Genomic DNA, 13,120 nt, shown 5'->3' with positions numbered 1-13,120 from the left:
TATGGGTTAATCATGCTGGCTTATATACATATCCTCTGTGCTTCATTCATACAACTTTCCCTTTAAAGCAAAATGAAACCGTGCAGGGAGCAGATTTCAGAGCAGTGATTATGAGGAAAGCAGATTGTATGTCACAGGAACAAGACATATGAGCATATGAAGGGCACTTAAGATTGACAGTGATGAATAACAAGAAGACTAGCTATGAACGGCAGATAAAGGTAGTCTGTAGACTGATTGCATATGCCCGGAACTTCACTATTCATTCTTCTTTGGAATCTTTCTCCCACCCATTTTTTGCACCACAGACCTGATCTTCCTGCAGGGCTTCGAGGTCATCTTCAAGGTGGCCCTGGTCATCCTGGGAAGCCACGAGGAGCTCATCCTCCAGTGCGACGGCTTCGAGTCCATCATCGACTTCATCAAGAACCAGCTCCCGTCCCTGGGCATCGTGCAGATGGAGAAAGTGATCAACAAGGTAAAACTCAGCGCAGTACAATATACTTCAAAAGGGCTCGGTTGGACATGTACCCTTCCATCTGCCTACATCCATCTTTGTGTTTTGTTTGTGTGTGTGCATGAGGTGGGCACAGGGTTTTTATGTGTGTGTGTGTGTGTGTGTACACTCAAGGAGGTATGGTGTCTACATGTATGTGTGGGTGTGCGTGAGTGTGTGTGTGTGTGTATGTGTGGGAATGAGTGAGGGGAGTATGGTGATGTGTGAAGGAGGGAGTACAGTGTGTGTGCGCGTATGTGTGAGAGTGAATGAAGGGAGTACGGTATGTGTGCAAGGGGGGGGGGTACTGTGCATGTGTGAGAGTGAGAGGGTACAGTGTGTGTGTCTGTCTTTGTCCCATTTGTATCATTCTTTTATCACACTCATCATCTAAAATTAACTTTGCAATTTAGTTTCCATAAATACATGATCAGTTGCATGCAAAATGCATATGACATTTACTCTGCAGTTGATAGTGGTTGAAATTGAAAGAAATTTGTTGGTGCCAAAGGGTTGCACCATGCACAAAGTGGTCTCCTGGAATTGTTCATTAGTTTGTTTTAAACTGCAATATCACTATCTCCAAATAAAATTTCATGCATTGTCACCTCATTATTGTGGCAAAAATGTTCAGTCTCTAAGGAACACACATTCAGGTTCAATGTTTGCTTTTATGCCTGCGTGAGATATGTTGTAGTGGCCACAAGTTGTTTGACTTGTCCTCCTGTCTACCTGCACAATAACATCTCCAAGACAACAATGAGAATTCTGTGAGATATATTAACCCATTGAGGACAAGCTGATTTAGGTACAATGCACATTTCCCATAGACAACTGCCCAAGTGTACTTGGGACTAGTCTTCAATGGGTCAATTGATCTGGGGCCCGTTTCATAAAACTTGTTATCAGTGACAACTGCCACATTTCTATGACTAATTGGCTCTCAGCCAATCAGATGCAAGGATTTCAGTAGCTTGTCACATCTATGACAACTTGTCACTGATGACAGGTTTTATGAAACGGGGGCCCTGGTCAATGATAGGTCCATGGACTAAAATTTGCAGCATCAAGGTCTACAGCAGAATTTTTGCAATTACATTTGGGCAATAATTCATATCAATCAGATGTGATATAATTCAGTGATAACCTTTACAGTGGTAAGGGGGTTCCCATTTTATTTGGACTGGATGTGTTAAGGATCAAATGACAATCTCTGATGGAATATAGAAATGATATAGAGTAATGGAAATAATGTGATGGTCATAACAATATGAAATGTTATTATTACTGTGAAAATTAACATTTACAGAAAACTTAATAGACAAAACTAAATTATCATGAACAAATTTTAGGGGAATCTTAATATTTTGTTGAGTTTCAGAAAAAAAAATATAACATGCAAGACTAGGTGAGGGATAAGAAAAAATATGACTGAAAATTTGTGTGCATTTTTGCAGTGGTATTTATTTCAAGCCACAAACTGCCTTGCCCCTGCTCATGTGCAAAATATCACTCCAACTGGCTAATCACATTTATGTATTCAAACAGACCCCATAGAAGAATACCTCATTCTGAGCACACAGATAGAGCTGCTGTAGAATTATGTTTGTGTTTGAAAACCCACCTCTACTTACAAATACGCACCTTCTCTCCCTCTTGAATATTTGGCATAGCTGTCTGTGCACTCAGCAATTATCGCACCTCACCCGGAAGTTTCCATCCATTAACCTTTAACATGCCAAGAGAGCTGTTCAGCCAATGCGCGGATTCTTATCCCCAAGTGGAGACTGAATCTGAAGCAAAAGATTGACAGTGTAATCACAATTTTTTATTTATATTCACTCCCACTGTTGACCAAACCAAATTTAAGGAATGGGTGCGTGCTGAGAACAATGGACTCATTTTTGTTTTCATAATGGCTCAAGGATGATTTCAAGTTTTCCATAGCATGCATGTCTACAAACTGTATATAACATGCCAAGAGTTTTTCGGAACCTGCAGTACACTTCCAGATGAGTTCGGTTTTTCAGCGGTAATCATGAAGTATAGGGGTTGGGCATTCATATATATATATTTTTTTCCTTATTGTAGGCAAAACTGTTGATCTTTCTGTCAATATTTAACCAAAGCCCACAGAGACATGCTGCACCAGTAGATGTCGGCAAACAAAGCATGCAGGAAATGTAGTGGTTCCATTGTTTACAATTACTTCCTTCTCCCAAATTGGTGCATGGCATCACCAGGCTATGCCTTTCCTCTCTCACTTGCATCTTGTTCGCCTGTCTGAGAACACGTACTGCATGTACGACCTTTTCTTGAATGGTACGCACCAATTTAAGAGCCGTCAGTGTAGAATGTAGCATGGTTATCGTCATCGCCAGACATTAACATTATTACTTTTGAGTGTGTGTGTGTGTAGTACAGAGAAAGACAGCAAGAGAGAGTAAATTTGTGTCAGTATGTAGAAATCAGTGGTCTATTCAAATAATGCCGTAGATAGTTGTAGAAATGTTCAAAATTGCTGTGCTTGCCGAGCGTTCTGACTTTTGAGTTCATTTTGGTGGTGTGCTGTATGTACAGTTTGATTGTCATATATTGTGCCCTTCTTTTTTTTTCTTCTTCTTCTTTTTGCATGATATTAATTATGTTCTCACTTTCACATTTGTCTTAGAATCAGTACTGTTAATTGGAGCACAATATAAGTCACAGCTAGTCTTAGAACATGTATTTAAGTGCCTGCATTGAAGGCAACACAAAACATTGTGAGATCAAATTAGATAAACTTTGCATAGTGTGTTGACCTTGTATTTCTTACCTCAAAGTTTATAATTGTTCTGACCCCTAACAGGCATACAAGTTGGACATCTCAAAGCAACTCCATGCCTACGAGGTGGAGTACCACGTGATTCAAGAAGAGATGCTGCCCTCGCCTGTTCAGTCTAAATCCATCCAACGTGACATAGAGCAGTTGGAGACGTCCAACCGCAACTTGCGTCGCCACAACAACGAGCTGTTGGAGCAACTCCAGTCAGCACACAACACCATCCACAACCAGCGGTCCATGCTGCAAAGCAAACAGGTGAGAATTTTGTTCGTTTCATTAAAAGATCATCAAAAAAATTATTTTAGCACCGGTGAATCGATTGCATGGCCTTAAAATGACAAAGGTCACCAGGGCAACGTTTTATGAAACTTGTCAATCACTAGCAACTGTTTTAAGCCACTGAAATCCTTGCATCTGTTTGGCGAGAGAAAATTTGTCAGTGAAAATCCTGATAAAATGCTTGATGAAATACCCCTAGGTCATCGCAGCATAGTCTGTCAGTTGTTAGCTAGGAGTAAGCTGTTCACATGACAGAGTGAAGGTCTGTGCTGTTTGTAGGGATTACAAAGTGAGACCATGAAAGTGCAGCTATTATTCACAATATTACTTTTGACATTGTTGTGTTTGATGCAATACATGTTTTAACCCATCTACACTTATGTGTTAACTTAAAGGGCTAAAATTTCAGATGAGAGCCGTTAGGAAAATGAGGTCATAATGGCAAACAGAAACAAGTTTTCCTGTACCTATGTTCAAAAAATGAATCGAAAAATATTTTGCAAAATATTTTGCAAACACACTCAACCACCATTTGAGAAGTATTAAGCAAGTGAATGTAGTGACCTGCTTTGACAAAAAAAAAAACAACAAAGATTTTCTTGTATTCGTCTAGAGAAGTGCAGAGTAAACCAAGATTAGCCTTCAATCATCACTTCAATGTAATATTAGTAATATGATATATTCCCAGATATTTACAGTATCAGTTGTCACTGCTTTCCTCAGGAGACGGAGACCAACCTCCGCTCGGAGCTGCGGACGCTAAACCTGGAGAGGGCAGCACTGCTTGACACCATTGCCAAGTTGCGGGACTTGGTTCCCGACAACATCCTAAACCAGTCCGGATTGGACCTGGTCCACCTGACATCCCTCACCACCAAATCCAAGACCGGCAATAAGGCCCACCACGTGGAGGACAACCCACAGCACCACCAGACGATCGAGAATGCCTCGGGTGACAACATCTCCATCGACGACGACTCGATCGAGGACATGGACAATGAGGTGGCGTCCATCACGCGGATGCAGAGCCTGCGAGAGGAGCGCTCCCGGAACCACAGCGGAGGGAGCCTGGGCAGCGAGCTGAGCGCCAGCACCAACACCAGCGAGGCAGACCTGCCTAGTATAGTGATCAATGACACGAGAACCGTGTCCGCCAGCTAGCTTCCTCTGTGGTTGCCATGGTTACACGATGACACTTGAGATTGTTGCCTCATGACTGATGTAAGGATATGATGCCTTCCTGTTGCCACCTGTTGGTAGAGTGATGTGTTTCTTGGACATCCCAATATGAGAAACGAAGAATTAAATGGCATTGTTGGCACATTGTCGATGAGTGATTGCTGTGGCAATGATGTACGCTATGACTGTGATACCCATGTGTCAACTCACTGGAGCCTTTGTAGAACATTGTTTCGGCATGACACTGATTGGCCGGTGGTCAGTCCATTGATATTGTATTGAAATACTGAAAGAACAATTTGGATGTGTTAATGTCCCATGCCGATGAATGTGTCATCACATTTTGATGGGCTGTTATGCTTTGAGAGAGGGTGCATGGATTTCGTCAGCCTTGTGAAGAGAATTTTTTTGGAGACGTAACATGCTACTTGATTAACCTGCCTAATGAACATTTGAAGTAGGCAACAGTATCAGGTGAGAAATGACACCTTGGAACTTGTATCTTCGGAAGAATTTGATTTGACACAGAGCTATTTTCAGAAGAGATTTTAATTTTTGTATGCCGGACAGCAAAACCAAAAAGTGTGCATGTTTTTGGAATTTGACAAGTGCAGAATTGGAAGCACAAACACAGCATTGCAAAGACTGTCTGTCAGATCAGTAGTGGTTATGGTCAAGGCATTTGTGTAATAATCTTTTGCTTAATATTTAATATAAATCTGTGTAATATGTATTTCCATCGGTCAGTGAATTAAGTTTATCTTCTGTATATATCCTAATGACTTATTTAGGTGGTGCTTGTACAATGTTTACTTGAATCTCGCCCAGGTGGCGAGATGACATTTTGCAAATGCGAAAAGTTGAAAGACAGAAAACAAAATAGACACCTGTAAAATTGTTTTGATGAGGAAATGTCAAGAATGATAGAGAAGCTTAAGTTAATGGAGTTATTCTTTCACAGCATATGAGCATTGCCAATTTGGCACCATTTATGTAATTATATCTGTTATTCATTGTTTGCCCAGTGCGGTGATGTAAGGTGGAAAGATGTAACTGTGATGAGACATTACAATTGTAAATGTGGCCTGTTATGTATGCAGACAAGATGCAAATGATAACATTGTGAATCTGGAGTGGGCTTGTTGGCAGACCGAGTAAAGTCCATCATATTTTCTTCAATGGTTCACTGCCCATATTGGGCTGTTTCTTTTGGGTTTATTTTCAAAAGGAGAGGAAAGGCCATTTTTTTAAAGTATGTGGCAACAAATAACCAAAGCTCTTTAATCCTATACAATACCTTTAGCTCCCAAGTTGTATATGTGTATTCACTGTTTATCTCCCCCCCCCCCTTTTTTTTTTCAGTTCTAAAAATCTAGCCAGAAAAAGCAATAGCCTCTATTTGGATTGTGCTTTCTGTCAGAGGTTTATACCAATGGATAGCACAAATTGTTCTATATGGCAGGATTTTTATTTTCATATATGGGTCTCATTGTCATGATACATATTATTTTTAGTGTATTTTTTTTTCCATCAGATGCACCCATTTGCAGTTATACCTCACATCTTTGTATGTCTGTCAAATGGCAGGTTAGAAAATTTAATTGAGAGTAAACAAACTTTTCTTCTTGTGAGAGATTGAAATGATATTTGAAGCATTTGATTGTACAGTTTGTATAGTCAGGTGTGTACTATGTTAACATGCATTAGCATAGTTAAGGGATCTTGTGTGGTAACAATATACTCCTTGAGAATCCTTGAGAATGAATTATAAAATTGTCCCAAGATCAACAAAATATGTATTCTTGAACTTTGCAGAAGAAAGGTAAGCAATAGTAAAAGAATTAACTACACCCACCATCATTCATATGTCTCCTCTCAATAATAATATTTGTTTTAATTTTGAACTATCCAGTGCAAAGCTTTAGATTATAGTTTGTTTCTCCTCATCATAAGCCAAGTAGCTGTATCAATACATAAAAGGCTATTGAATTAAAGGGGATATCAATCTTAGTCTTTTTCAGCCCTTGATAATATGGGGCCATGATTGGAGGGAAGTATATTCACAACTCTTCATAACCATGCAGAAAAATAAAAGTGAACTAGAGAAATGTGAGGTTTGCCTTTAAAAGTCACTTATGTTGTTTGAAATGCCAATTGGAACATGCAGTGTGGCCAAGGTAATATTTTGTACAGCATAAAAGCGAAAAACCCAAGTAATTTAAGTGAGTTGCAGTCATGGCAGGCACTTGAAATGCAGTTTTCACTGGCGTAAGAAAAAGAAAACAATAAAAGAAGTGCATACACATCTTCTTCCTCTTTTTTTTTTCTTCTTTTCTTTTTCCCGCTGTTGCCTGTATAAACTCATGATGTCATATGTGCTGATGGCAAAGCATACTTTTTTTGAAACTGCACACTATTTCCAAGGAGCTTTGCATTGCCTTCTATACTCACTTGATATGTGATGGAAGGTGACCCCTTTCAGAGCCAACCTTTCAAAATGCCATGAAGTATGTATAAAAGCAGATTGCATGTGGCATGGTGAGATTTAATGTCCCAAATAGAATCCCAAAGCAAGGTGAGGCATTATCATTTGCCCTTTACCTGTGTACTTGGCGGAGTGGTAACCTACCAAGGTTTTTCAGTGTTTGTCAAAGAGATCATGTGCAGCAGTATTTTAGGCTTTGCTGCTATAGTGTGTGGTTACCATTCTAGAATGAGCCATGCTGTCTCTTCAAATTCTATGAGTAAGATGTGGTGTGTTAAGTCTACACATAATGACAGACCAGTGGGATTTTACTGTAAAGCTTAGAGCATTGAGTTGGTAAAACAAGAATAAGAAAATAAGAATTTACTATGCAGTTATATCCATTAGGTTTGGAAATGTTATAGTTTCCCATGCCAGATGTCATTGTGCATTTATAGCATGTTTCCTTTGTGTGCGTGTGTGTGTCTGTGTGTGTCTGTGTGTGTCTGTGTGTGTGTATGATTGTAACTTTCATACAGAGGGGAAGGGAGATTTTCTGAGACAGTAAATTAAAAAGGAAAATGAAATATGAGATTTCCAGCATTTTTTCTTTTATTATAAGTGAAATGCATAGGCACATTTCAGTGTCATTTATAGCATTGAGCATGGTGTGATATTATTGATGTCAGTGCATATTTAGAGGGAATAACAGGTTCCATTGTATGTGTGCAGGTCAAGTTCACAAATGTGCTTTTAAATATGTGGTGTTTATTAAGAATTTCTCTTCTTTTCTATTGAGCTTGCCTTTAAACTTCCAATTGCCTGGTGATTGAAATGCTGTAGAACATTAAATATAGTGATACACAGCAGTATGAAGTGTGATTCATAGGTGCATTAGATAACATGTATCAGATAGAATGCACGGCATGTAAAGATCATCAGTTTCATTTCTTTCAGTCTTGCCAACCTATTTTATCTTCTTTTTTTTTTTTTTGTGATAGAGAATATAATGTAATAGTGTATGATTTTCTCTTTGCCAAAGAGTTTGTGATAATTATATTTATGGCCTATTTCTCTTGTTTTTCTTTGTTTTATGCATAATGTGTTATGTGTTATGTCATTTCTCAACTTTGTTATGAGTTCTATATTATGTTGGTGTCTGAGTTCATCATCTCTTGTGCACTGATTACAATGTTACTGTGTTAACTGAGAGAGTGGTATGTGTGTACTGCAATAATCCAAGTAGAGTCTCATTAATTTTTTTTTTTTTTTTTTATCCTACAAAATTGTCCTTGTTTGGCCAAATATTGATGAGGGTCTATTTTGCACCATAGCCCTTTAAAGAGAGCAAACTACAGGATTGATGAAATGTACCTCTGAAATAGCATGATTATCAGTCTCAGTGTTTGATATAATTGTTGCATCGATTGTGGATTCACTCATTATCAAACACAAATATTAGATTATGTTTTGAATGCAAAATATTAGATTCACTGTCATAAGTCAATTCTCTGTTAAATATTCCTTGCTATGAGATTATTCAGGATGGAATACAGTAATAATGACAGTATGAATGGTTCTAATCACTTTAAGTGGATATATGTCTACATATGAAATATTATATTCAATTTCTGGCTTTTGAATAGACTGTTTTGTTGGCAGTGTTTGGTTTTGTGTGTTTTGATCTAAGTAACATGTATCCCAACATAAGATTTTTAAAGCTTTGATAATTGTTTCATAAGTATTGGGGGGGGGGGCCTTGTCATTACATTATGATGCTTCCAACAAAATGCTTATGTCTTCATATAATTCTGTCACTCTTTGATATTATTCATGGGAAAATGGAGATGTGTTGTCTACATCAGTGATCACTGGATATATTTATTTATAAGACTAACTTATTTTGAACAGTTGTGGAGAGATAATTTTGTTTAGAGATCTTCTATTAGTAATGGTAAGTATGCTAAGAACTGCTCAGATTTAGGAGCAAAGTTACCAAACATAACTAGCATTCAAAATATTCATGAATTGTCATGCAAGAAGGAAATGTTTATTTGATCAAACCCTTTAGCTGTGTGGATATATTGTGCAAAGTCTGATCATTAACCTGTTGTTGTATTTGTTGTTGTTTTTTTCATGTGTATCCTTATGTTTATGCTTTGAATGTTATCCTGTGCACTCTTATTTGCATTATTTCAGCAGACACAGCAGTCAAATTGGTATGGAAGCCACCATTTTAATTTGGACGAATAACAGGATGAATATGTTCAAATGAATACTTTACAAAGAGGACATTCTTAATTCCCAGTATTATGCTTTTGTGGATACAGAGTGCAGGATAAAGCACGAGACGTTGTGACTGCATTATAGTGAAACACCCATTCACTGACTGGCGTAATGAAGCAGGATTCAATGACATGTTACAGAAATTAATATTTACAGAATGTCTGCTATCGCAGCCTTCTCATGGTTATTTCTTCTGTGTTCACCTTTATTTTCTGTAGCTCCATTTTGCATATGAGAAAAAGCATATTTAAACAAATTATATTTGCATTTAGTGTATGGTTGGGGCACCACCTATCGACAGGGCACCTTCCCATCGACACCCTGCGTATCATGGCTGTTTGCGTATAGAACGAAAAAGTACGCGCGGGATTAAGTGTCATTTGCTATAAAAACAATAAAAACGAAGAAACGAAAATCAAACTCAAACAAACCAAGCTAAAAATTACACATCCGATCAGTAACGAAGCATGGCTGTGAAATTCACGTGTATTACCTATGGCCTGTGAAATTCACGTGTATTACCTATGCTGTGAAATTCACATGTATACCTATGGAGGAGAGGGGGTGCCGATCGCAAGGTTCCCTTTTTAGCTGCACGAAGAAAACGGAACGCACGCACTAAAATTGCGCTATTTTAAAACGGAGATTCATAATCAACGAGACGGTCACGACATTCAAAACTGCAGTATTTATGGCATATTTGAGGTAAGAATTAGGCGGATTTGTATTGTATTTTTAGAATAAACAAGCTACAGATCCTTAGGGTGTCGATACGTGGTACCCCCAACCCTACATTGTTTCATTTTCTGTTCCTTTGTTGTATCCTTGTTTTATTTTGTCAAGCCTTTCTACAGTATCAGCAGTGTTGGTGATCTCTCATAATTTATTTTTTGAGTACTAATTGTCGCATATGACGGTATGGTTGTATGTAAAATGAGAATAATATGTACAATAAAACTTTTAAGATTGAATGATGTTCAAACCATTAATTTTCCTGATTTTTTGCTGACTATCAAGACAGAAAAAAAAAGAAATATACCAGTAAAAGTTAGATGAGAGTGGGAGAGTAAAAAGTGGCCACATGTAAGTTGAAACAGATGTGAGAGAACTCAGAAGGTAAGAGAGAAAGGAATGTACAAGTTATCTCTACGTGTGTCAGAGTCACATATTGAAAGTCAAGACTTTGCCGAATCATTTTTTTTTTTTTACCAAACTATGCAAAACATCAAATTTTTCATAGGTCACTTTATGTTTTGCAGTCCCGATAGATTCAAATTACGCAGAATTTCCCACATAATGCCAGAGTGGTTATGAATGATATGTCATACTGAGGCGTTTCAGACTACATGTATTTCTTTGGGTGGTATCCAGTGGAATGCTGTGTGCTTTTGATAGGAAGGTTCGGGGTTCAAGACTCGTATGACGCTTGGGTCCCTGAGCATGATGATGCATCCTCTATGCTCCTCATAGCCCATAAGTGTGTAAATGGGTACCCCTTATACAGGGCTCCACACTAACTTTTTTTGTTTGGTGGCCCAATGGGGCCACCAAAATCCTCAATTTCAAATTTTTGGTGGCCCGAGAGAAAACTTTGGTGGCCCCGAAAAAAAAACAATAAAGAACGTTAAAAGTCCTGTTTTTTTTTTTTATGAGTCAAATATTTAAGTTTTATAATAGTAAGAATTGGAAGTTGGACATATCTACTCATAAATAAATCTCAACAAACTCGCAACACTCACTCTCAGGCACTCATTCAGTCCTTTTCATCCATCCTTTAAACAAATTTAGCTGCTAATTTCCGGCGCAAAAAGTTACAAATTTATTGACATACTTTTCAAAACATTTTGGTGGCCCGAAGCGGGCCACCAAATATGTCCTTTTTTTAAATTTGGTGGCCCCGGGCCACCGGGCCACTGTTAGTGTTGAGCCCTGCCTTATAGGAAGCTGAACTTTGATATGGTTTTAATCTCGTGTGTGTATGTGCCAGTTGCAGCAAGGGCGAGTGCATAAATTGAAGGTGTGGGTGTGGTTCCAGGGACTAGGGTGCATTATTACTCTGTGAAGAGCAGAGCTGCCACATCTTCCTGATTCTGCAGGAGACTCCCTGAACCCTAAAGGGATGGTATAGTATTGGTTGAGGTGAGGATTCAGCTTATAACTTTTTGCAAGATACTTAAAAACCACTCTTTGAAATGTTAAAGAGCTTACAACTCTAAGGGGGATTGAAAGTTTGTTTGATGAAAATTGGTTTTGAGATGACTGAGACATCCCAAAACAAAGTAAAACTAAGAGATCCTAATAAAAGTTGCGGCCTGTCGCAATTTTATTAGAATTGTTTTGCTTGGGTTTTTTTTTTTTTTTTTTTTTTTTTGATGTTTTTTGATATCTCGGCCATTTCAAGACCAGTTTTCATCAAGTAAACTGAATTCTTCTAAGAATTACCTGTTCTTTCATGTTTCATAAGAGGTTTCTCATTTCCTCACAAACACATACCAAAAGAAAAGTTGGAAACCTGCAGCCCCATCTAAAGCAAAACTATACCATCCCTCTAAATTATTTTCTCTGAGTACTGAGTGAAAGATATTGGAAAAACAAACAAACAAAAATTCACTGATTTGGGATTGAGTTTTTTGCCCTTTGAGGTTACTGTAAAAGTGGAAATTTTCGCGGTGTTGAAATTTTCACACATTTCGCGCAACCAGAAACTATCACGAAAATAAAAGCACACAAATATTTTTGCTTGCATATGTTCCTGTGCATGATGTCTTGATTCCGCCGAATTAAGAACATGTGAAACTCTTATCCGGCCAAACGCGGAAAATATCCGCTTTTTCAGTAGTAGTATCTGCCAGCTTCTCTGTCACCTTGATTTTGATGTATATGAATGATAACAGTCCAGGAGAGTGCCATAGAATAGTGCAGTGTATACTAAGTAGTATAGATAGATAGATAGATAGATAGTGCCATAGAATAGTGCAGTGTATACTAAGTAGTATAGATAGATAGATAGATAGATAGATAGATAGATAGATAGATAGATAGATAGATAGATAGATAGACAGATAGATAGATATGTGTGTGTGTTTGTGTACACATAATATAGAAAGATAAAATAGATAGATAGATTACATACATGTATATACATGTACACATAGGGGCCTACAGGTTAATAATTACTCAACACTTTTCTATGTACATGTGATTACTACTAGTACCTTGTAACTTTGCCACCTAAAGTCATAAGCGTATCAAGAATTATATCTGCTGAGGGAGGTAACATTTTACTGGAACTTTTCTTGGTTTATCTGTCTGTCGAATGATGATATTATTATTAGTAGTAGTAGAAGTAGTATCATTATTGTTATAAGTTTGAGAATATATTATTTGAACAAATTTTAAAGTAAAAACATAACTGGTCCAAGAAACAAATAAATTATTGGTTTTGGTTGGTGATTCAAATCACTGTCATGACCCAGAATTATTCTAAAGACTTTTTAATCCTCGTGTGAGTCCCCGCATTTGACTACATACATGTAGGTGCTACTGATGTGGGGCCCTACCACTAATTCCTAAAAGAATGTAAAGGATGTTT

The 13,120-nt window shown here is 37.8% G+C and overlaps 1 protein-coding gene across 1 annotated transcript in view; it reads left to right on the top strand.

Moving 5' to 3' along the window:
- The window catches only part of LOC140235021 (TBC1 domain family member 1-like), a 119,240-nt gene extending 113,760 nt beyond the window's left edge, over positions 1–5,480 (top strand). Inside the window, exons 17-19 of the mRNA XM_072315060.1 lie at positions 309–478; positions 3,345–3,575; positions 4,323–5,480. Of these exons, the coding sequence (XP_072171161.1) occupies positions 309–478; positions 3,345–3,575; positions 4,323–4,760 (839 nt within the window). The 3' untranslated portion in view covers positions 4,761–5,480. The remainder of the gene's footprint in view (positions 1–308; positions 479–3,344; positions 3,576–4,322) is intronic.
- Positions 5,481–13,120: the final 7,640 nt, after the last annotated feature.

The sequence above is a fragment of the Diadema setosum genome, chromosome 11, assembly GCF_964275005.1.
Source record: "Diadema setosum chromosome 11, eeDiaSeto1, whole genome shotgun sequence".
Lineage (NCBI taxonomy): Eukaryota > Metazoa > Echinodermata > Echinoidea > Diadematoida > Diadematidae > Diadema > Diadema setosum.
Note: the sequence above shows the minus strand (reverse complement) of the source record. Positions and strands in the feature narration are given on the sequence as shown.